Source organism: Triturus cristatus, chromosome 9 (genome assembly GCF_964204655.1).
Source record: "Triturus cristatus chromosome 9, aTriCri1.1, whole genome shotgun sequence".
In the NCBI taxonomy this organism is placed as follows: Eukaryota; Metazoa; Chordata; class Amphibia; order Caudata; family Salamandridae; genus Triturus; species Triturus cristatus.
The window spans coordinates 992,648,318-992,672,225 of record NC_140592.1 but is presented as its reverse complement, the minus strand read 5'-3'; the positions used below and the strand labels follow the sequence as shown (position 1 = coordinate 992,672,225).

The 23,908-nt window shown below is 45.5% G+C and overlaps 1 protein-coding gene across 1 annotated transcript in view; it reads right to left on the bottom strand.

Annotated features, from left to right (window-relative positions):
* Positions 1–3,624: 3,624 nt before the first annotated feature.
* Positions 3,625–23,908, bottom strand: part of LOC146799170 (phospholipase B1, membrane-associated-like) — a 176,111-nt gene continuing 155,827 nt past the window's right edge. The window contains exons 13-16 of the mRNA XM_085626591.1: positions 9,442–9,546; positions 8,787–8,882; positions 6,568–6,639; positions 3,625–5,914 (exon numbers count right to left, since the gene is read on the bottom strand). Coding sequence (XP_085482717.1) covers positions 5,804–5,914; positions 6,568–6,639; positions 8,787–8,882; positions 9,442–9,546 — 384 coding nt within the window. The 3' untranslated portion in view covers positions 3,625–5,803. The remainder of the gene's footprint in view (positions 5,915–6,567; positions 6,640–8,786; positions 8,883–9,441; positions 9,547–23,908) is intronic.

The following is a 23,908-nucleotide window of genomic DNA, read 5'->3' as shown; positions in this document are numbered from 1 at the left end:
GTGTCTGGATTCGTTATTTACCACCAACTACAAGTTGATGGTAAATGACGAATACCTTTCAAAAAGCATTTTTGTGCCATTTGAAAAGTGCCATGTGGCAGACATACATGCCCTAAGGGCATGTATGTGCGCCACATGTGCACACATGCACGAATCAGGGGTGCAACAGGGTGTCAATGTGACACCCTGCCACCCATGATAATGCCTCCCCTATTACCGATTCGGTATTTACCGAATCGGTAATGGTAACTGGCTTCCCATTCATTCCCATGAGCCTCCAGGCCCATAGGAATGAATGTGAAGGGATGCATTATTACCGATTCGGTAAATACCGATTCTTAAATACCGATATTTACCGAATCGGTAATAATTACCGATTGTTTACCTACATTACATTTACCGATTCATAAATACCGAATCGGTAAAATTCGGTATTTAAGAATCGGTAAATGTAATTTACCTACATATGGCCCTTGGTGTGGTCTTGTGCGATCATACTCCCCTTCTAGGAACAAGTTACACGAACGGTGTTGGAGGTGACGAGTCATCTGTTTCTGCCAGAACCACTCCGGTGTTTGCTTGACGGAGGACATATCACTAAGATAACTAAGGTGCTGCTCAGATTTCAGAATCTAGCCCTCATCTTAGCGAAACAACATCACTGTGGCCTGGAAGTCGGCTTCAGCATCCCCGCTAAAACACTGGCAGGCGAACTTGCACAGGTGGGCAACAGCCAAATTAGTGATACATAGACGACTGCGCACTAGAGGGGATGGGACAGATCTGCTGGAATGTTGGGACACTTACCTGGAGAAACTTGCAGAAAAGGCAGATGCGCCATTGGTTTCCTGTTAACAAGTGTTATGTATTACCCTGATTGGGCACTTCCTCCGAGAGTTGGGTATCTGCGGGAGGGGAAGCGACCCCATACACAAATATCCATCAGTAATCTGGACACATACGAATGAAATGTATCCAACTTCCTTCCTCTGATGCAAAGTGGTATTAATTAATGCAAATGTGTTTTGATATTTCTTATGCCAAGAAACACAAAATGCAACAAAGATATTTGCCCAAAAAAAAGCTTCCATCACTTTGTTCCTTCTTGCGTATACATACTTGTTAGTATATCGCTCAGTCGGGAAACATCCATTACAACGCAGGCATTACAACAAAATGCCTTTACAACGCAGTCAATACAACGCAAGTTCCATTACAAAGCATGCCACTGGAACGCATGCCTTTACAAAGCATATCCCTCACTGACCAGCACCTTCCCTGCGGTAAGCACCCAGCGCTGTTAGAATAGTAATTTTTGTTGTGATGGAAATTGCATTGTAATAGTTTGCCTTGTAACGTCATACACCCCTCACAGTCTATCTGCCTTCTCATCTCTATGGTTAGCCTCGAGTCTGTTCCCTCATGCTTTGTGCATCCATATCTATGGGCCTTCTTGGCTTTGCGTGCCTATTAGCATTTATTGACTATTTGTCTCTGAGGAGCCTTGCCATTCTTACCATCTTTCTATATGCTTCCTTGCCACAATCTTCTTTTCTATGTATCTAAGCTTCTGTATTTGTAACACTGGGCTTTCTGTTTGAGCTCTGTTGTCTGTGTTTCCTTTTATGTGCGCATTTTGCCTATGTGTATCCTGGTCTTTGGGTTGCTCCGTGTATCGCATCCACTTTTGTAGCTTCATATTACTGTCTCCCTTGCTTTTATACTTTCATATCTAGAGTCCAGATTTAGAGGTTGGCAGTCACAGGACAAGCACTAAAAAGATCAGTTGAGCATGCTTTAGAATGTAATGATAACAATACATCTAAATAGGGCCGATAGGACATATGCCACTATTTAGTGGTGAACGTGTATCTGTCATCATCGTAATCAGGCACCAAGTGTCTCCTTATCCATATTCCTCTTAGCACGTGTTTCATTTTCCCTGAATCGGCAAGAAACAGTACAAACCTGACTCAATGACATGAGCCTTGATGGCTTTGAACTCCTACTTTCACTGAATGCTAAGTCACTTGGATTCAATCACAACCAGCCTCTGTCTCAAGGAACACCTTGCCAAAAAACAAAGGTGGTTGAGCACTAGTTCTTCCTACTAAAGAAAGTGAAATTGTTTTTTTTTTCAGAAAGAGAATGCAGAACTGTTGTTCAAGGCCTTGTACTCTCACATCTGGATGGTGAAAACTCCCTGCTACTTGCCCTTCCATACTCCACAATGGCATCTCTTAAGGAAGACTTACAAGCCAGACCATGTCTCGTCCAAGGCCAAAAGATATATGATTGCGTCACCCTATGATAAAACTTCATTGGCACCAACTGCTGACCCACACCATCTTCAAAACAAGCAGCTTTATTTGCAAAGATATCATGACCAGCATTTCTGTTTATCTTGCATAGGAGCATATCATCTCTAGTGGTCCATGGAGCACTTGCAGCCAGGACACTATCAGACTGCAGACTAAAGTGTAAAAAAGAAAAAAACAAGACAGAAAGCCTTTTTCCATCTATACACCCAGGATCTCGAACAACATCCTTGTATCCACCGGGATTCATCCATTGTTGTTCCAATGCAGGAAAGAGATGAAAACTCAAGTTTTAAAGAACACTAGATCACAAAGCATTACCCATCCACAACTGAGCTACCTTTCCTATTACTCACTGACATCATGCTTGTCATTCACCCTATATAGTTCTCTACTGCCTTTTGGCAAGGTTCATGCCGTAGAAATACCATATACATTCATAGATACATAGATGTGTCTCCTTGCCTTTGTGTGTTCTAAATATGTGCCTCATTGTCTCTGTTCTTGCTTGCCCTTAAATCTTACTTAGTATGTGATTTTTTACTGGTGCCAATGGCCTTTGTATCATCCTACCTATCCTGTGCCTCATTGCCTCCATTACCTGGAACACCCCGTTTTCTTCCCCTTGCATCAATTGTTTTCATGAATACGGTCCTTTAATTCTTTCCGCCTTTCTATTTGGGTAACTACTTCTCTGTGTCCCTTTGGAATTGAGCCTCTTGAGTCAATATAGGCAAACCCTCTGTTTGTGTGTTTCTCCTATGTATTGGTACTCTGTATCCCTTTTAAATGCCTTTTATTCCTTCGCCCCTTCTATTGACTTCTTTATTGCAACTTTCAATGTTCTTTTCTTTCTACAACCCTTATAAAAGACTGCTTTCTACCAGCTCACTTTGTTTGCTACACCCACCATACTCTGATGCTTCCACCAGTGGTGACTCCCTCATCCATGAATGTAGCCTATGATGCTACAAGGGAGTGTCCAGCGAAGGGTCAGCACCTGCCTGATGTAATTCATTTACCAAATACTTTAATTCAAAACGTCTCAATGCACATGTGACTTTTCTGCACAGAACATGTACTGTTGATTGGCTACTACATTTGGTTGAGTCGCAATAATATGGTGATATGTGCACTTAGGTGTGCTGGGGTAAATAACAGTGGCAAAAGCTCCCTTAAACCAAAAATACCAACCAAGTGTCACAATATTAGAAAGTGATAGCTATAGGCACTTATTACTGTTCTGCCTTTTCCCCTCAGCAATCTCAGAAAATTGCGCATCAAAAAAGTGAGGGACACAGTTCACTGGTGATAAACAAATGATTTATGATAATTGTACACGTTTTGCTGACGTGTAATTGTAAAACGTATTTTTAAACATATATATGTATTAGCAGTGGCTGACTACTTTTTCAAGGTGATAACATGTGCACACATGTCTGTGCACTACATATGATGGCTACGCATTTTCGCTGGCTACAAGTGCACCTTTTCAAGTACGTTTGTGCATTACAGAGGGACAATGCGCATTGCCTGTGACATGGTATGTCAAAATTCCAAAACGCATACCTACTATGCTTATTGATAACAGATATATATATAAAAACATTTTGATTGAACTTTTTTTATTCTGAACAAAGTACCTTATATCCTACCTGATGCTTTTGAATTATTATGTCTTTGAAAAACATTTATTTTGAAATGTAGCTAATCTTCCTCCAAAATGTACACAGACTAGATCGACTACTCAGAATCATCCTGGACTCCGAACTCAAAATGAATCACCTAATCAACACCGTCACCTTTGACTCAAAGTTCTCGCCCTAGATCTACAGCTACGAAGTATTTACTTTACCAGAATGTGTAATGGAATATTATGCTAATAAGCATAATAATACCGTGGTACATGTGGTAATGTGTGACAGTAGACATATATATTCCAACCTCAATATTCCTAATATTGTGTATAATGAAATATATTTTTATTTTTCTATTCTTGTTTTAATCCAGCTTTACCAAAATATTATTTTTTTGCATAATAAAAATAACCAAGTTGTTTTTGACCGTATTTTTCAAGTTTGTTTTAACTTCCAATAATTTCTATCAAAAGATCTTATATGCATGTGTATACTCATTGATATCTGTGTGTTGCAGATGTTGTACCGTGTACATCACAAAATATATGTGTAGCACAATTGTTGACATTCCTAATGAAAAGTTGCTTGACTTTAAAGGTACTATGCACCGCAATAGGCGCCTGTACATTGAGTGATTATATATGTTTGGGCGAGCAGTATATTAAGTTCCCTATCCTTTCAGGAACATGATTACCCTAACCACAAATATAGACAATGGAAGTAAATTCAGAGTGTGTGGTACTATACCCTTTGCAATTCCTAGTTTTGTAATATTAAGACAGTTTTTGTTCAAAACAGATAAACACATTTATTTGGCAAAGGTTATTAGGAAGAACAACTTGTATTAAGAAAGGGTTTCTACAATTAAATACTTTGAGTAATGAAGAAAGTTGAGGAATTGTATTGATACTGGCCAGGTCACTGTTTTTCATGTAGCGGGAGGCTTATGAGTCAAGGTGACAATGAACAGAATTAAGTGGTGCCTGTAACATTGAATTTCACTGTGAGAGAATGTATGCAGTTAAATCAGGAAGACTACTATGATAAAGTAACAGAGAAGGGGTTGATCCACGCCTCGGTCACTGGCATTTGCGGTTGCCGGGGCAGCCGTGCACTGTGGCATGTCCTGTGCAGAGGAAGCATAGGAAAGGACAAGGTCCAACAGATGACCTGCTGACTGATGCCTCCTTCTCAGTCCACTGGAGCCATTGCAGAAAACTCTGGAGGATAAAGAAAATACCAAGTAATCCAGCACATAGAGTATGACTTTCTTTGTTAAAATAACAAATAATTAAGTTCAATCAGACCCCCAATGTCTAACTGGAAAAATACAAATTCGAATATTTATACGGAAAGGTTGTCTAACTGGACTGAGGAGGTAGTTGGAATCCCATGTTCATCAGCTCACTCAAGGTTGAGGAGAGTAGTGAGGACCATTCGTGATCAGCTTACTCTAGGGGGGTGGCAGCAGCGAGGCTTGAAAAACACAGTAGAGATCATTGATGATCATTGGTGGGTTTATCCCACATACAACACAGTCATGGAGATAATTTATTATCAGTGAGTCCACAGTGGGGGTCGCTCATGATTGGTGATCGACAGAACAAAGATTATTAACAATGCTGGGGATTTTTTATACAAAGAAGCAGAAAATCAGACAGATCTATTCCTTAGATTGGTTCCACCTTTGCGTCACATGACTCAATGATTACACCTCTTCAGCGTAAGTGTACCTATGTAAAACCACCCTATCTTTCTGCTTCCCGAGAGGGGAGCATGAGTTTATGGATGCATACACAGTGCTGGTTGGAGAGGGATGGCTTTATGTTCATCCATAATGTGCAGTTCTCAAAGATTGAATAGTGTCAGCAGGATGAGGATATGAAACACAGCGGGTCCTTTCGGCGCGGAAGAGCCCAGAGATCGAATTCTTCTTCCGGTTTGAATATATGGATGTGCCTGTTTGAACACGAAGACATTTTTTTAGCTTTTATGTGCTATTGGCTATTCAGCATTCAAAAATAATACTTGATATTTTTTCATTGGTCATCAAGAAGCATCATCTGTCTCAACAACAGGGAACATGCACAATCAGTGCCGTTAAGTGGCTCCTGTCAAAAGCCAGCTCTCAAAATACAGGCGTAACTAGAACATACACTCTATGCTCACTCTGCTTAGGAAAGACTAGCTTCAAACACACGGGCACATTCAAGCACACTTCCACCTTTCTTATAGCGATGGATTGCCTAATGAGGTAGACACCAACTTAGAACAACTGCATCTCTCGTGCTCTACATATGAAGGATTTCTGATCATACCCAGCTCAAACCAAAAACCTGCACATTCAGCATCTTTGAAGATTTGATCAGCTACATTCCATCAACACAAGGAAACTCAAGTGGTTTGCATGTACTTTCCGTCACAGTGCACCCTGGAATACTGGTACCCCGCACCCATATTAGTGGCAGTCTTGTGTTATGCCATAAATGAGACTCTATCACCTCTGCAGATGCAGCTCACACTTCAGGGTTGTGAAGTTTTTTGTTGTGAAACCTACTTCATTACTAAGAAGACAAATGACCATTGTGTGCTGTTTGTGAGATGAACTTTACCTCTGAGGGACAAATAAGCTGCACTGGTGTAGAAAAGCTCTCAACTTCATCTTTCTGTCCGTCTGGCTGGAACTATAAGGAAACACATAAATCAGTAAATAAGGATCCTTGTAACATTCTCTTGTCGTTCTGCTTTCTCTGTTGTTTCTTACACACAAATGTTCATAGCCTCTCTAACTGCACACCTCATCGATGAAGAGGCAGGACTGTGGTCCATGATGACAGTCAAAGGGCATGTCCAGCAGGGTGGAAATTTCATATAAGATTTACATTTACAGCTACTGATCTGCCAACCTGATAGGATGGCTCATATTGGCATCAATTCTTAACCAAGGCACATATTTATGATTAACTGTGATATGGAAAACTGTATCGCACATCCCACCCGCTTTGATAATATGGATGAATTAATATTGACCATTTATTTGGGTCATGACATAAACTGAATTGTTTCTTGCTGCTTCAATTGTGAATGCTGTTAATATCCAACCCATTTGGGCCCACTTGCAGCTCAGTAGAATGCCTCTCACTCAAGCAGCATTCAAGAAAGGGTCTTAACAGATTATTTTTCATTGACCTTTTTAAAATATTGTAATTGTTCTGCAGCGAGCTCCACATACAAGTACCATATGTGACTCGATAGCAACATCATGTGAAACGAAACAATATTCGATTTTTACCTTTACACATCACCAAACGTATAGTGCGCATCACTGGATTCATGGCAATATAATAAACAGAAACATAATCAATGATAAGAAAGCCCTAGCAGCAGTGTCTCTCCTTCCATTTATTACAACATCAATCCTAAAAATATCCTGGACTGTTGCATGACACCATCAATCCCTCCCTCCGTTTCGTAATTCCAAAAGTGTACATATCAACTAAAATATCAAATTCCCTCCAACTTATTACAAAATATGTACTCGTGGGTAGAATGAAGGTAGTTCTTTTTTACAACATTCCATGCCAAGTGGACAACGTTTGGCTTACTGAGAAGCATCAGGAATGGTATGAAGAGGAACATACTGGGTACTGTAGTTGCCTTGCAGATTATATTTGGCAACCCTCTGTAGAGGACACTGAAAAATAATGTTATATATGAATTATATTTGCCAAGCCTCGTTTATATGAACAGTTCCACTCTTATGGAGTATACTAAAAGTGAAAAAGCAAGTGTGAGCATGTCTAGTAATAAATCCAACTCGCTCTAGAATGAACACAAGGCAATCAGGGATGAGTGTTACTTAAAACAATCATGGTTCAATGTTAGCACTTATCAACACATTATACAAGAACCACTGAACTCTGAGGTCCTATGAAGGCAAAGTTTTGTGGACATCATTGAGTGTTGATGTGGCCGATTTTGCAGATTTTTACATTTTTTATATTTTGTGGCATGGCTAGTGGCTGCCTGCAGTGCTTGCTTTATGTAAATGTTTAGCAGGTGGTTGGCATTAAGACTCATGGTTAGGGACCTGGGCTTATTTTTCATCATCAGACTTTAACATGAAGGAATTAAGAGAAAGGAAGGAAAGGAAGTTAGAAGGAGGAAGAGAATAATAGGGAAACAGTGACAAAGGGAGAAAGCAGGGGAAAAATGAACCTTAAAGAATGAAATAAAGAGGCATCAAGTGTAGGCTGGTGGAAGAAAGAGGCACGATTTGCAAAGAAAAATAAGCAGCCTTGGTGTTTGAGAACCTGACCTTAGGGAAGGCCACCTAACAAAAATATTGGGCCCATCAGTGCTTAGTTTGAAAACGATTAAGTGCGGGAACCCAAATTCTTCTAAGAAGCTCTCCGGCGCTGCTGCCGAAGTCGGGGTTCCCAAATGCCAAGGCTGACTAGTCTTTCTTTCACCTCATGTCTCCTTCATCCACCAATATACTCTTTTTATCCCTATGTCTCACTTTCATGAGCTCCTTTTCATCCCTGCTTTTTAACTTTTCCAAAGTTTTTTAATTTTTCTCTTCCTCCCTTCCCACCTTGCAGGTTTTTTCTCTCTTGTTCTAGATCAAAGTCTGATTAATTAAAACAAGTCGAGATCCTCAAAAATGAGCGCCAGTGGACCCCACCTCTAACCACCAGCTCAAAATAAGCACTGCGTACGTGCACTTTTCTTTTTACAAATTATACACTGTTCATCTGGACAACCCTTTCACTGGCCAGCAATTTCTACTTTTGTAAGGTAGCTTAAATGCACCAACGAAGACACATACCATGTTATTCCATAGCCCCTTAGCAAGTTCTTCATGACCTTTGATGGTAAAGTGAAAGCAGTCCGGGGTGAAAAATGAGTAATCAATTTTACCATTCTACAGAAAAAGGAGAAATAAAAACAAGTTAAGTCCCTTTTGTCTTCCAGTGAGTCTGCATGACAGCCTGCAAAAAAGAGCTTTACACTGAAATATTTTAGCTTTGGCAGTTTTGCAGTGTACTATTTCACAGAAAAATGCGACTGAAGGACTTGTCCAAACTATACATTTTTGTCTTTAAAACTGTCTTTTTTTTTTTTTTTTAACATTTTCGAGAAATTGCTATAGGGTCTGGTTAGAAAGTTTTATTCTGACTGAATTTTGTATCGAAGGAGTTCCCTGAAAGGGGCAGAGTGTGACTGTAGTGTCAGCAGGGTTATGAATAAGTCCACAGTAAGTCTTCTTTCATTGGCACTTCTTTTGAATTGCTTCTAGCTTAATGCATGTTCTATATGTCAATGGCACTTGCACGTAAGTGTATGATTGTAGTGAACACAGGGGAGAAAGATGCAGGGAAAGTTGTTATGTACCATCAAATTAATGTTTTGCTCACATGTGTGGAGATATGATTCCACGCGTCTCTACTGCTCTTAATTTCATGTAACCATAGGATACTTACAGAATCTTTAGGGGGCTGCACCTGTTTTAAGAATGGTTGCAACACTACTGCAAAGTCCTCTGTGCTTTTATACCTGTCAGAAGATATAAGTTCTTCTAACCTATTCTGTGGAGAGAAACACAACACAAATAGTCACAACTATTGCTTTTGGAGCCAAACGTTAGTATGATTATTATGTACGTGTTTCTCAAGGAGGCTGACACGTTTTATATTAAGAAAAGTCATAGAGAGTAAACAAATATGCACCATATTAAAGAAAAAAGGTCCAAACTTCAATTAATAGTCCATACCACTACCAAACCAAATATATACATTGAATCACCTGCCACATTTATAATTCAAACACATTAGTACATATATATTGACTCGTTGCCAATGAGTATCATGAAAGATGCAAACTTTTTATTTTCCCTATATACAGTTTTCAGAGGAAGGTTTCTGGGAAGTCATCAAGGTACCGTAAACTTTAATTTCACAAATATACAGTGGCGTAGGGAAGGTCGGGGGTACCCGGTGCGGAAAATTTCTTGTCATAGGTGTTTTAAACACATATATTTGCCATTTTGTCACCCCCTCAGTGATGACACCCGGGGCGACCGCACCCACCGCACCCCCCTTCCTACGCCACTGCAGGAAGTTTGTGAATATTATACAAACATAGAAACTTGCATGGTTTTCACACCCATGTAGACCATTAAGATGTTCCAGTTTCAAATGCAATTATAATGTCTACTTTAGGCATATAATACTTTAAAGTGTATAGTACTAAAATGATTTTAAATGAGCGAGGACAGAAGTTTAGAGCTGAGCAGTATTATATAGATCTACAGAGGATTCCTAAATATTGAGAGCCCACAATTTTAAAATACCCTTATCACCCATTTTCAATAATGCCAGATACATATAATTAAAGGCATTCAAAAACATGTTATGAATAACTTGTGTCTAGTATTTTCAGCTAAAATTAAGTATCAGTTATAGTTCAATAGAGAGATGTGTCTTGCTGAAATGTAAAGTCACATATGTTGGGTCTTGACTCTTGGGTGGAAATGTTTTTTTCTACACCAAAATAAGAAGAAAGATTTTAGGCAAAAATGATAAAATGTGCCTAAACGTGTAAGAAACCTATGATGTTTATAGACATTTGTGAAATCCGAGGGTTACTATGCGAACTGTATGCTGAAACATACCAATTACATTTCCGGCATGGATAGACGAGACAATAATTATAATATGCTGCATTCTGTAGTATGTTTAGTAGTACTACAATGGTACTACTCAAGCACTATAAAATGGTAGTGGGCGTGGCTTAGCCACTGAAGATGACAAACACTTGGGGGCATATTCACAAGGAGCTATTGCCCAATTAACGGCACTTTATCGCAGCCAAAGTCTTGATAAATTTACCTCCCCATTCACAAGCTGGTGCTAACAGCCCACAGCACCAGTTTACCCGCGATAGCAACCACAAAAAACATCGCCACAGAGGACCCCAGCGACTATCGCTAATGAGATGCAGAGTGGGCGTTCCCGTGCCAAAAACCGCAACCACAGCACACCTCAACATTCTCAACGACCAGACAGATCGGCGATAAAAACACAAAACAGGCGATAAGGATGCAACCATTTCACCCCAGCCAGTGGGGGACCTTGTGGAAATATTGCCTGCAACGCCCCCCCAAGCGTGACCGGAGTGGGATGACCCGGCGTACGCCACGCCAGCATAGGGGTGTGAATAAAAAGCACGTAGCTCTGGGCGTGGTCCTCTTCCGGAAAGCACAACGTCTCTGCCAAGGCGGCGCCTCTCACCCCGCCACTAGGCCGACGCCGTCCTCGTGAGCGGAGTTGCCTGCGATGCCGTGCGCCTGCCAGACCCCAAACCCGTCAGGCCCGCCCCTGCGCAGCCAGGCCACACTGATCACCTGCTAACAACGGCGTGTTTCCAGGAGGGCCCACCATGTTCCAGATCAAGCTCCAAGCCAGAGGGCCGCGACCTTGGCAGCCTCCTCAGTCCATCACGGCCTCCACGACACAGGCTCGCTTTAGTCCTCTTTCATTGACGTACTCTACTGCCGCCTCAGGCCTACTCCTTAGCCCAGTAGGTCACATGTGTGAAACTGTGTCCTGAGTCATGAATGGCAGTGATCCCAAATCCGGGCCACCGGCAACAGCACCAGACTTCCTTTGATCACTGAGGCATAGTTCCATATGGGCTTCTTGCGACACGTGGTGCCACTAACCCTGTTCAACACCAGCCTGCGATACTTGGTGCCACTAACCCTGTTCAACGCCAGCCTGCGACACGTGGTGCCACTAACCCCTGTTCAATGCCAGCCTGCGACACGTGGTGCCACTGACCCTGTCCAACGCCAGCCGGCCATGCGTGGAAGAGGGACCAGGACTACCCTGCGGACCAGTAGGTCCCACATCCAGCACCTAGGCGCAAATCACGAATGGCAGAGTCCACACCAGTGGTGGCACGGAGAGGAGTAAGAGGAAGATGTGGCTCAGTCCGTACGAAACCTGGGTCACATACACGGAGGTGTCCGAACACGTGGTGCCACTGAACCTGAACTACGCAGGCCTGTGGGACCATCCAACCTATGCCGGCTGCACTAGGTGAATGGGCCGTGCTGACCGCTGCCTCAGGCCTACACCACGGTCAGGTAGGTCACACATTTGGAACTGAGTCTTGATTACACCATGGCAGTGAACACCATTTAAGGCATAGGACAAGTCACTATACTCACATGGATGTGGTGCCAACAAGTCTGTGCATGGCATCACAACCACACGTGTCTGTGGCCCTACGTGGACTACTGCCCTTGGCCTACGCTGCACATGAGTGAGTCAAAGATTTGGAACTGAACATCGTTTATTCAAAAGGCAGATTACATGTCATCGCACGCACGGAGAGGCGTAAGAGGATGACGCGTTGCAGTCCGGAGGGAACAAGATCATCGTTACAGAGGTGATCGAACACTACAGACAACTGCCCTTGTGTCACTAACTCTGTGCCTCACCAGCCAACGACACATGGCTGTGGGCCATTGCTGACTACTGCCTCCGGCCCACACTCCGGTCCAGTAGGTCACGGAATCTTCATTTTGCAATGGCTGAGTTCATATCAGCGTACCAGCATCATCGCAGACAGCATCCCCTCTCATCCCCGGTGCCACTAAGTCTGTTCCCCAACAATCATGGACACTCTCTGGTCGAACTTTGGTGGCATCTGAGTCTATGGACTAGGGGGCAGTTTTCATCCTCATGTAGCTGATACCTAATTGGTGGTGACAACGAGGCAGTCACATTCCACTCCTCCATTTGCTGCTTCCGGATAAAATTAAACCTTTCGACGTCATGCCCTGGGGGACACCTTCCACTGTCCCCCGATGCCCTCCGCAACATACACCTCGGACATTGATGGTGACCCGCTCAGGTCGCATGGCCAATCTGACTGCACCGCACGTCACCGTCCCGTGGCTGGGTGCCTGTGATGGCCGCTGTTCATCCGGGGCCACTAACTCTGTGCTGGTCAGGTCCGGGACCCCTTCTTCTGAGATATTGGATGGCCCCTGAAGCGTTGGCCTTGGGATCATCAATGCCGTTTCTCTGTGGCCCTGCGCTGCACGCAGCCTCCGGGTCCAAGAGCGTCCCAGCAGGGCTCACACACCAAATCGAGTCCTGACCGGCCCGGACGTGGCATCACCGCAGAAGGCACACGCCACCACCACAAGGACCACCGCCAACAGACATCTGCCACAGTCAACACGGTGGTCATGACAGACTTACGGAGTTGCTCAGACCTGTCGTGGATGCCATCATCGGCCTGATACCCTGCTCAGCACTCCAGGTGCCAGTGACTGAGTGCACCGCAAGCCATTATCTGTTACTGATTGAGTTTTGAGCTGTGGAGAGGTTGCGCAGCTATGTCACCTCAAACAGTGTGGGGGCCCTAGGACATTGATGGGGAAGATGATGCAGGTATGACACACCCCACTGCATCTGCATCTGGTGCTTGTCGGAGGGACACAATCCAAAACTTTTTCTTCACATGGGCGCGCTTATCTCTAGTGTCCCATCCCCAGTGCACTGCAACTCACGGACACTTCTGTTTGCATGTTGGCTGTCCTCTGGACTTTCTCTGGCTCCCTCCATGTTGCTCAGCAGTTGACTCTTTTATGCATGTGTTTTCTCTTTCCGTTGCACTGGTGTCTAATGTTCAAGTGGCTGCCAGCACCAGACATTCCGTGCAGAATGGCTTACACTCACCCCACACACATCCAACACAGGCGTCACTGTACATGTGGCCCTGCCAATAAAGGGGCTGTGTGCACATGCCCGTAGCCAGTTCAACATATCATCTGCGTGTGTCCCTGTGGTCTTGTTGTATGCATGAGGGCCATGGGCCCTACGTCATTACATTGTGCTGTGTACATCAGATGCAGACGTGTCACCGCAGGCAGCAGGTTAGAGCTTGGACATGCAGCTTTGTCGTCACCCAAACAATTTGTAAGGGGAGTGGCCAGGGCCGTCATACGCAGAGCCAACATGGGTGTGTGACTGCAATTTGAGCGCCCCTGCCCGTGGTTCTGTACTGTGAATGTGCAACTGCATGTGTCTCTATGGCAGTGTGAGTCTCCTTAGTGGTGTGTTGGTGGCCCCTGAAGGGTGATGGACACCTACGTTTGTGTCCTGGTTCGCATTCCATGGGTTCGACCCCCAACCACACCTGTTGGTCCGCCTCCTTTTGGCATGCTGGAACATGGCATTGGGGTGCGATGTGTGGGTGGGTGACGTGTTGTGAGCCAGCTGTGCTTGCGGGTGTTTACTGCTGTGTGGTCTGTTGCAAGCTGGGTGTTCTCTGAGTATCTTGGCTGTCCGGGTTCTGGTGGGGGGTTGCGTGGGATATTCATATGCTGTTGTAGGGCGTAGGTGTCGAAGATGTGGTAGTCCTCTCCGGCATCACTGATGTGTTGTATTCTGTGCTCTGCTGAAGGTGTTGTGTGCCCCTCTGCGATATGAAGGGGAGGTGCGTATTGACTTTGCGTTGACATATATGTTGGCGCATTGTGCAGGTTTGCATGCAGACTGTATTGCAATGTACATTGTGACTGTTTGGGGGGTGCAGGATTCTTCTGCGGGACAGTGTACATTTGGTCTACATGACGGATGTGATGTCATACGCGTACATTTCCATTTCACAGTTTCTGTCTCCGTCAGATGTAGTAGGCATGTTTCTGTGCATGTGCGGAGCCAGCTGTGTCCTCTGTTCTGCAGTGTTGGCTATGCGCGTTGTTCCTCATTGTCGTCAATGTGGGTGTGCTGTTCGTGCTATGTGTGTGTGCTGCTGTGTGCCAAGGGGATCTGGGCCATGGACCTGGGTGATTGTGGGTGTGCAGAATGCTACAACTCATTGTGCACGTATGCCATTGTGCCCACACCCCTTTCCCCCAGTCCCTGTTCGTTGCACTACCTGTTGATGTTGTCTCAGGTCCTCTCGAGCTGTGTCCGTACTCCCTACTCCTTGCACCGTCTCCACACTGATGACTGTGGCCTGGGTTTCCTTCAGCTCCTCCGCTGGCGCTGGACTGCCACCTCCTGTCGCCATTGCTGCCTTCCTGTTGGCAGCGGGTTTGTGCCTAGTTTAGGTAGTCACGTCATGCCGGCGCCTATTGGCCTCCTGGGCACTCGGACTGCAATCCAGGTGGTCTGCTAGTGGGTCAGTTGCTGGTAGTGTTCTGTCACCTCCATGACGCTGGTCTTGTTTTCCTGTGGTCTGCACCCCGTCTTCCTCTCCCTCCTCTCCTTGGGCTTCCCCGACCCCGTTGTTCCTTGCTGGTAGTCTGTGGGGGTTGTGGGGTCCGGGTTGGCCCCTGCGTTCCATCATGGTGCATCCATGTTGCTACGGACTTTGGATTGTTTTTGGTGTATTTTTTCTGTGGTTTTTATGGTGCATTGTTCTGCCAGACGCGTGGGATTTGCAGGCCTGTGGCTGATTTTCGCTACTTTTTGTACCGCGGTTGGCCTCATCGCATGGTTTTTTGCGTTCGCGTATCGCACTTCTGCAGCGTGGCGTTGATTTTGACACTGACATTTGGCACGTTATCTGGGGACTATCGCATGGTACCGCCTTGTTGTGAATCCCACTTTGTCACGGGGTTATTTTCGCGCGATAGGCTGCGATATTGAAAGCTGCGTTACGCTACTCTTGCGGTAGTTATCACACGTTCTTGAGAATATCCCTCTTAGATTCTGAGCTCCTACCTCGCTGATCACATCCTCCAATTATCCTGGGCAAGGTGTTTAATGATTCAGCACTGAGAAGCTTGGTGAGTCCTCCCTGGCGAAAGCTCAAAGAAGGAATTTTGCAATGTTCTGAGCCCAATGGGCAGGGAACGCACTGACCCTCCTACCATCGTTGAGGCCTAAAATGACAGCTAGTGGGGCACAGGAAGTACAACTCGCCATAGACCAATTAGCATGAGGGAAATATCCAGGGCTTAATGACTGACCTTAAAGATTAATGCCACTTATAATTCCCAGCTTTCACCGAAGCATCATGCTATGCACGTGGGAGCTTACCAAAAGGGGATACTCCCAGAATCAGCCCAGGAGACAATAGTAACCATGCTGCCTCAACAGGACTGGCTCAGTGTCAAGTCATACAGGCCACTATTGCTATTAAACAGAGAATGCAAGATACTTTGTAAAATTATATTGAATTGACTGTTCACATATTTACCCAAACTGGTTTACCAAAACTAGTGCAGGTTTATACGAGGATGAACACCCAAGTAATTATATGCTCGTTCCTACATATTATGGATTGGATATAAGAGACACCAAGCTTGCACACTGTGACCTCGCTTGACATCAAAAAGGCCTTCAACACATTATTATGGCTGTATCTTTTGCAGTGTTGGCTAAGATGAGAGTAACGGGTAATCTGCTGTGCAAGATACAGCTGCCATATATGCAACCGTTACTGAATACTGAAATATTTATAAAGCGCTCGAATGCCGAGGCGTCTTGGCGCTGGGATAACGTAGAGAAAGGTGAGAGTGGATCATTGATGAGGATAGAAAAGCCAGGTTTTTAATGCTTTCCTAAAACATTGTTTAGATTTTTGTGAGCGCAGGTGGGAGGGTAGAGAGTTCCACAATCTGGAGGCCTGGTGTGAAAAAGACCTGCCGCCCCATCGCGTTCTTCTTATTCTTGGGTGGCATATTAGATCATGGTTGGCTGACCTTAGTGCACGCAATGGCACATAACGGGGGAGAAGTTTAGACAGGTCATCAGGTCCAGTGCCATACAGAGATTTCTGGACCAGGCAAAGGGCCTTAAATTGTATTCTGGCTTTAACTGGGAGCCAGTGAAGTTCCCTAATAGCTTTTGACGTAGGGTGGCGGTAGGGTAGATTTAGTAGAGCCCTAGCTGCTGCGTTTTGAATTGCCTGGAGTTTGTTAATTTGTTTTTCACCTGTGCCCAAGTAGAGTGCGTTACAATAATCCACTCGGGACATTATCAGGGCAGCCATTACAGTCTTCTTTAGAGTAGGGGGGATGTAGGGTAGGATTTTTTTTAGGACTTTGATGTTGTAGAAACAAGTGGAGGTGACCTGGTTAATCTGCGTTTTACAGGAGAGATCCTTATCCATCAAGAAGCCAAGATTTCTGACTTTATCAACCGGATTGGGGCAGGGGCCTGCCTCCTGAGGCCACCATAGGTTGCTCCAGACAGATGGTTTCTGACCGAACTCAATTATCTCGGTTTTGTCCGCGTTTAATTTTAAAAAATTACAACTCATCCAGTTTCTAACATCCAGGAGGCAGTTTTTGAAGCGTTCTGCCGTAGCTTCGATAGGCTGGGACACTGTCACTATGATTTGAGTGTCATCGGCATAAGACACTAATTGAAGGCCATGAGATCGAATTAGGGCAGCCAGGGGAGTGACATACAAATTAAAAAGGGTGGGTGACAGTGCCGAGCCCTGAGGGACCCCACCTGGAAGAGAGAATTCATCAGAGTGAAAGCCTGCCCAGTGTACTTGTTGAATACGAGAATCCAGGAAGGAGGTTAACAGGGTAAGTGCCGTGCCCGCGAAGCCTAAAGTTTTGAGTCTATTTAATAGGATGGAGTGGTTTACGGTATCAAAAGCCGCCGTAAGATCTAGTAAGACAAGAGCCGTTCTGCCGCCCTTGTCCATTTCCCTTCGGATGTTTTCAGTGGCCATAATAAGGGCGGATTCTGTCGAGTGATAGGGGCGGAAACCATGCTGAGAGGGATCCAGGAGTTTGTTTTGGTCCACATATCTCATCATTTCCTGGTTTATAGCTTTTTCAAGAATCTTAGCTGGCAGGGGGAGGCAGGATATTGGCCGGTAGTTCTTTAGTACCATTGGATCCAAGGAGTCCTTTTTGAGAATCGGTCGGATACAAGCTTTTTTCCAGCAGCTGGGAAAGTCACCAGAGGAAATGATGTTATTGAGCAGCGGGGTCAGGCCAGCCGCTACCGTTTGAGGGATCAGGTGTAGAATGCGTGGTGGACAGGGGTCTAGAGGGGACCATTGGAGAGGGTCCACACAGGCAGGGTATAATGGGAGAGATGGCAAAAGCATACATGTAGTTTTTATATAGGCAAACTCGACCTGAAGGTATTGGAGCACTTTACACGAGCACTAGTTACATTACACAATGAAACATTCATTAAAAAAATGTAGGCAACCGATTAGCTGACACAGAGACTCGAACCTGGTTCTCCAGTTCCCAAGTCGGCAGCTCTGGCCACTATTTTATTTGTGATGGCACCTGAACTGCTGGTATATTCTTTTGAGATCTAGAGAATATGAATGGGGCATTAACAGACATGGTAAAATTCATGGAGCTGCATGGTTGCAGACAACGCACTGCTCTTTCTTAGGGATTCGGAAACAAGCCTTACCCCGCTGATTTTGTTACTATTGACTTTCAGGGAGGTATCAGGACTCAAGGTTAATTGATAAAAATCCTGACGCAGATTTACAAGAACTGGTGCACCTCTGCATATTAGCAGAGATGCATCAGTTCATTTGCGTCCCGTAAAAAATCCCTTGCGCCACCATGGATGCGTCGCATTTACAATGCGGCACACCGTGGCGCAAGGATAGACTGATGCGTGATGCATCTTTTGGAGTACAGGCAGCATATTGCTGGAATCCTCTCACAAGCACGACGCAACTCCAGCAATGGTTAGGTATGCCTATTCCTAACATGCTGCATCTCCTAACTTCTGCTTCAAGCAGGCGTAATGTTTTGACGCAGTGGCATCGTAAAAGTGACTCCATGAAATCTTGGAGATTTCACTACGTCACTTTTATGAGGCTTTTTCACATTAGAATGCCCACCCTGCATACATTATACCTGATGCAGGTATAATGTAGTGCAGGGCTTTACAACGTGACGCATCTCCCTAGATGCGCCACGTTGTAAATATGTTGCAATGTGGCGGATTGCTTATGACGCCGCTGCGTCAAAGAAGTGAGGCAACGGCGGCGTAAAGTTGTCGCATGGGGCTTGTAAATCTGCCCCCCTGTTTGTTTCCACTACATAGACCGGTAACCACTGACCACCAACCTGATATTGGGTATTAACTGGCATGGGAGTCACAATCTTTCAAACACCTCAGTGTCCAGATATACCATACGGACAATGAATTGAAGTGAGGCAACTTAAATAAATGTGTTTTGAGAATATGACCTTCGATGTAATTCCAGACTAGGCTCTCACTGTCTCCTCTGGGTAGGGTAGCCATAGCAAAAATGATAGTTCTGCCTAGATTGCTTTATTTTTTTCATGGCCTTCCCACTGATTATTCCAGGTCAATTTCTCAGAGATATTAAATACTTTTTGTCAGGATTTATATGGGTCAAACAGAGACGTTGTACGTCATTGAACTAAGCAATGCACTCACAGGACGATTCGGGGGAGGGGGTGACCAACTTAGTCGTCTACTACTTAGCTGCCCAGACGGTATGGATGGCACAATGGTTGGCAATGAAAAAATGACGCTGGGTGCACAGATATTCTGCATAGACATTCTTAACATTACCGGCACTGGTAATCTATTAGAGCTGATGTACCAGCTGATGTACCCTAAAAGAGGTCGGGAATGACTTGTTCGAGGTCTTTGCGCACAGTTATGACATGCAGGGACAAATATACCCAAAAAGGAAGGTCTGTGGCCCCGTGTTCCCTGTAACTACCACTGTAGAGGGTCCCCAAATTAGCTGCGGTATCTACAGTACACCTAACCCACGACTGGACTCAGAATGATATTACGACATTGGAAGATCTATATGCGGTTGGTAGTCTTATTCTGTTTAAGGCATTAGTGAATGAATACATCTTCCATGTAGGTCAGTTTCTGACATATAATGCACCTATTGACGTGATTGTTACAAGGGGGAATACTGGTAAGACGGAGGTCCCGAAATCAGAAGAGTTGCATACCCTCCTTAAACATGGCGCACAGAGTAAGGCATAGAACTTTAGCCATAACCGACTACACTACGACCATTCTTAAGGGCCCCGGTAGCAGCAATTAGGTAAAGAAACACCAACCAAAGATTGGACACGGATATGAGAATACACGAAAATAGTAAACAAAAAAACACATTTTAAATATAATTAGCTATATTACCTACGCCATACTTACCTTTCCCCAAAATATCTCGGAATATTATCGGCATGCCTGAGATGTTAGACCGATGATGCAGATGTTTCCATATGATGTGGCACTGACCAGTCATGCAAACGTGCAGGAAGCACTGATTAGGGTGATGTGGGATATCATGGGGAAGGGACTAGATGTCTACCTTGAAGATATGGTTGGCAGGTCCAAAAAACAAGAATGTATCCAGATTTGTAGATCTGCAAACAAAACCTTGCAATGCAGTGGATGGCTTCCACTGCCCCTACAATACACAAAAGGCTGTGGGGTCTAGAAGTGGGTGACAGCAGAGCAGAGTACTGACCCTTTTCAAAAAACAAAGATGGGAGGGATCCATAATCATAGAGACACTACATTCTAGGTAATACTAGCCAAAACAGACGAGCTGCCCTTTTAATGGGCTACTACAATTCCACCAGGTAATCACACACGATATACATGCTGGGTGAAGTGGAGAGGGCATGAAAATGTGATGGATGTCTAAATGACACCGAATAGACGGACATGAGAGTTAAGGGCTTATGGAATGAAACTGTTTACTTGAGATCTAGGTGTAACCTTACACCACAGGATGATTGGACGTCCGTGATGGTATGCTCAGGCCTACATTTCTGTACATATATGCATGATTTAGTTATGTTGAAAGTTTTACTGTTCTAGCTGAAAGCTCTGTATATATGAAAAAGATGTACCAATGACAAAAATGTATATCGTACTGTGCTATTCCATGCATAATACATTTGTTTAAGAGAGACATGTGGACACATGTATATGTATCACAACAAACTTTTAAAGAATTCAGAGCAATTTTAATAAAAACACTACAAAATGGTATTCATTAACCTACATGCTGAGGTCCACGCCTCCACATCTGCCCCTACTATATTTTCTAAATGGAGATGTCCCTCCCGACTGCACAGATCACTGCATGCACAGATCACTGCAAAAGTATGCCTATGTTTTACTAGTAAAAGTGGGAAAGACAGGGGAGTGGCTGAAAAATGGGGAATACCGACTTCTTAATGGGAAGCGTTTATTGAGACATAAGGAGGGGATAGGGGAGAACTAGGCTGGGGTTTAGTGTGGGACATGCACCCATCTACAAAAGAGTGAGCACATTCCTATTCAGAAAATTCACTTCTACAGTTACTACAGATTGAGCTCCAAAGAGGCACGCGGCAGGGTTGTCCTCTCTCCCCGATTCTCCTTGCACTTGCACTTGATTCGCTGGCGTCATGGGTGCGGGGCAACCCGCTGGTGTGGGGCATTGATACAGGGGTAGGATGGGAGGAGCGTATCTCCCTTTATGCTGATGATGTATTACTCCATGTACATTGCCCCAGGTAAACGTTCCATCGGCTCATCCACATTTTACGATCATTCGAAGAGTACTCCGGCTATCGCATCAACTGGGACAAGCACCCTGGTGTTCGTGCTCGTGGGAGAGCCTCCGGTGCTGACATCGGCTTGTAAAGATCTGACATGCAAGGAGATGTTCAAGTACCTGGGCATATGGATCACGAACTCCGAAACAGACTTTATGCGCCTTAACGTATATACACAACTGGACAGGCTGAAAGGGGATGTCGCTCACTGGCGGAGTCTGCCGGTGTCGCTTATGGGACGCGGCGTCCTGTTTAAAATGATGGCCCTACCACGCCTGTTGTACGCATTCCAGAATACTCCCTTCGTGGTCCCGGAGAGTTTTTTACATGCACTGGAAACAGAGCAGCGCACACTACTGTGGGGGGGAGGGAGCCCCAGAATTGCCCTACGGAAACTACAACTGGGGGTCTATGAGGGAGGATTGGCGGTACCGGACCTCAGAAAGTATTACTGGGCAACACAGCTGGTCAATATTAATGAGTGGGTTTTCACCCCCACAGAGTAACCAGCCTACCGGGTTGATCGGATGGCCATGGGAAGGGGCAGCTATTTCGCAGCCCTTCACAAGAAGCGGAGGGGTACCTCAAGTCTCCCAACCCATAATGAGACAGTGGTGATTGCATGGCGGAAGGCAACTAAGATGACGGGGTGGGAAGCTAAACTGACGGAACAAACCCCACTATGGGAAGGTGATTTTATATTGGAAACTGTGCGCCCCAGAGGCCTCTGTGACTGGTGTAACATCGGTATAGATCTCCTGGAAGATGTCTGGAAAAAGGGGAGGATGCTTGACTGTACCGCTATGCAATCGGAATATCAGATGGAGAAGGGGGAACTTTTACGATACCTACAGGTCAGGCATGCAATACACTGCCATTTGAAGGATGGGGAGCGATTGCTGGAGTATACTCTATTGGAGAATAGGCTTCTGTTCGACCCAATGGAGGATAAAGCCATCTCACTCACGTACAAAAAACTAATAAACAACACGTCAGACCCCCTGCGACCATTACGAGAGGCCTCGGAATCAGATGTAGGCCTCCCCGAGGATGACGACTGGGCGAAGGCCATACAGAGCCCCAGCGAAATAGCGGTAAGGGCGCGGTTCCGCCTAGTTCAGCTCCGAATTCTTCATCGTTCCTATGTTCCTAGGACAGTGCAGTATCGCATTGGCTATTGTGGGTCTGACAAGTGCATGCGGGGATGTAACGAGATTGGGACATTCTTTCACATCCTGTGGGCGTGTCCTCTGATTCAAAGGTACTGGGAAGCCATAGCGCAGGTCATGTCCGAGGTGGTGGGCTCCACGGTCCTGGTAGACGCCAGGTGGCATATCCTAGGAGTGACAGGGGAGGCAGTTTGGCCCACATGGGCTACAGCCTTGTTCGTGTTAGCGGGCGTAGTGGCGAAACGAAATATAGCTAGACTCTGGGGTGCTGGTGAGGTTCCATCGATAGAGGGCTGGAAAAAGGATCTCGACTGGTGTCAAAGGGCAGAACACGCTGTGTATCAGAGTAGAGGGTGCCGACACAAGTGGGAATAGATCTAGGAGGCATAGATGACATACAGGGGAGATCTACTGACTGACTGAGGGGTATCACCAACCAAGGTGCGGGCGGGCTCTGGGGTAAACCAGGATCGCCACGGATTATTAGAGGACTAAGGGAACTGTACAGTGTGAATAATGCTATATAACTGTATTAGCTGACCCACTGCTGCGTATATTGTCTCATTGAATGGTGACCTAGTTTAGGACACCCCCTGCGCCGCACGGCCACCAGCTGCTTCGTGTGCCTCCAGCCTGCCTGCCTCGCTGCCCCTGCTGCCGCCGCGTGACCACGCCCCCTGCCACCGAGCGGCGTGGTCCGTGCTCGCCTGACCTGCAGGCTCCTGGGCCCCGCTTTCTTGCCCTGTGCCCCTGTATTTATTGTATTGTATTGTAAATTTGTATTTCTGTAGTGCCTGTTTGCCTGTTTTCTTGTTGCCCCCGTCTCTTCCCTCCCCGCTCCCCGCTTCCCGCCACCGCCGCTAACCACGCCCCTTTTCTCCTTCTGTACCCTCCCCGCTCCCGCCTCCCAGCCGCTCCGCCCCCCCTCGCACTTGGCCATATATGGCGACCGTGCGACGCAGGTGAGTGTGACCTAGTTTAGGACACCCCCCGCGCCGCACGGCCACCAGCTGCTGCGTGTGCCTCTAGCCTGCCTGCCTCGCTGCCCCGGCTGCCGCCGCGTGACCACGCCCCCTGCCACCGAGCGGCGTGGTCCGTGCTCGCCTGACCTGCAGGCTCCTGGGCCCCGCTTTCTTGCCCTGTGCCCCTGTATTTATTGTATTGTAAATTTGTATTTCTGTAGTGCCTGTTTGCCTGTTTTCT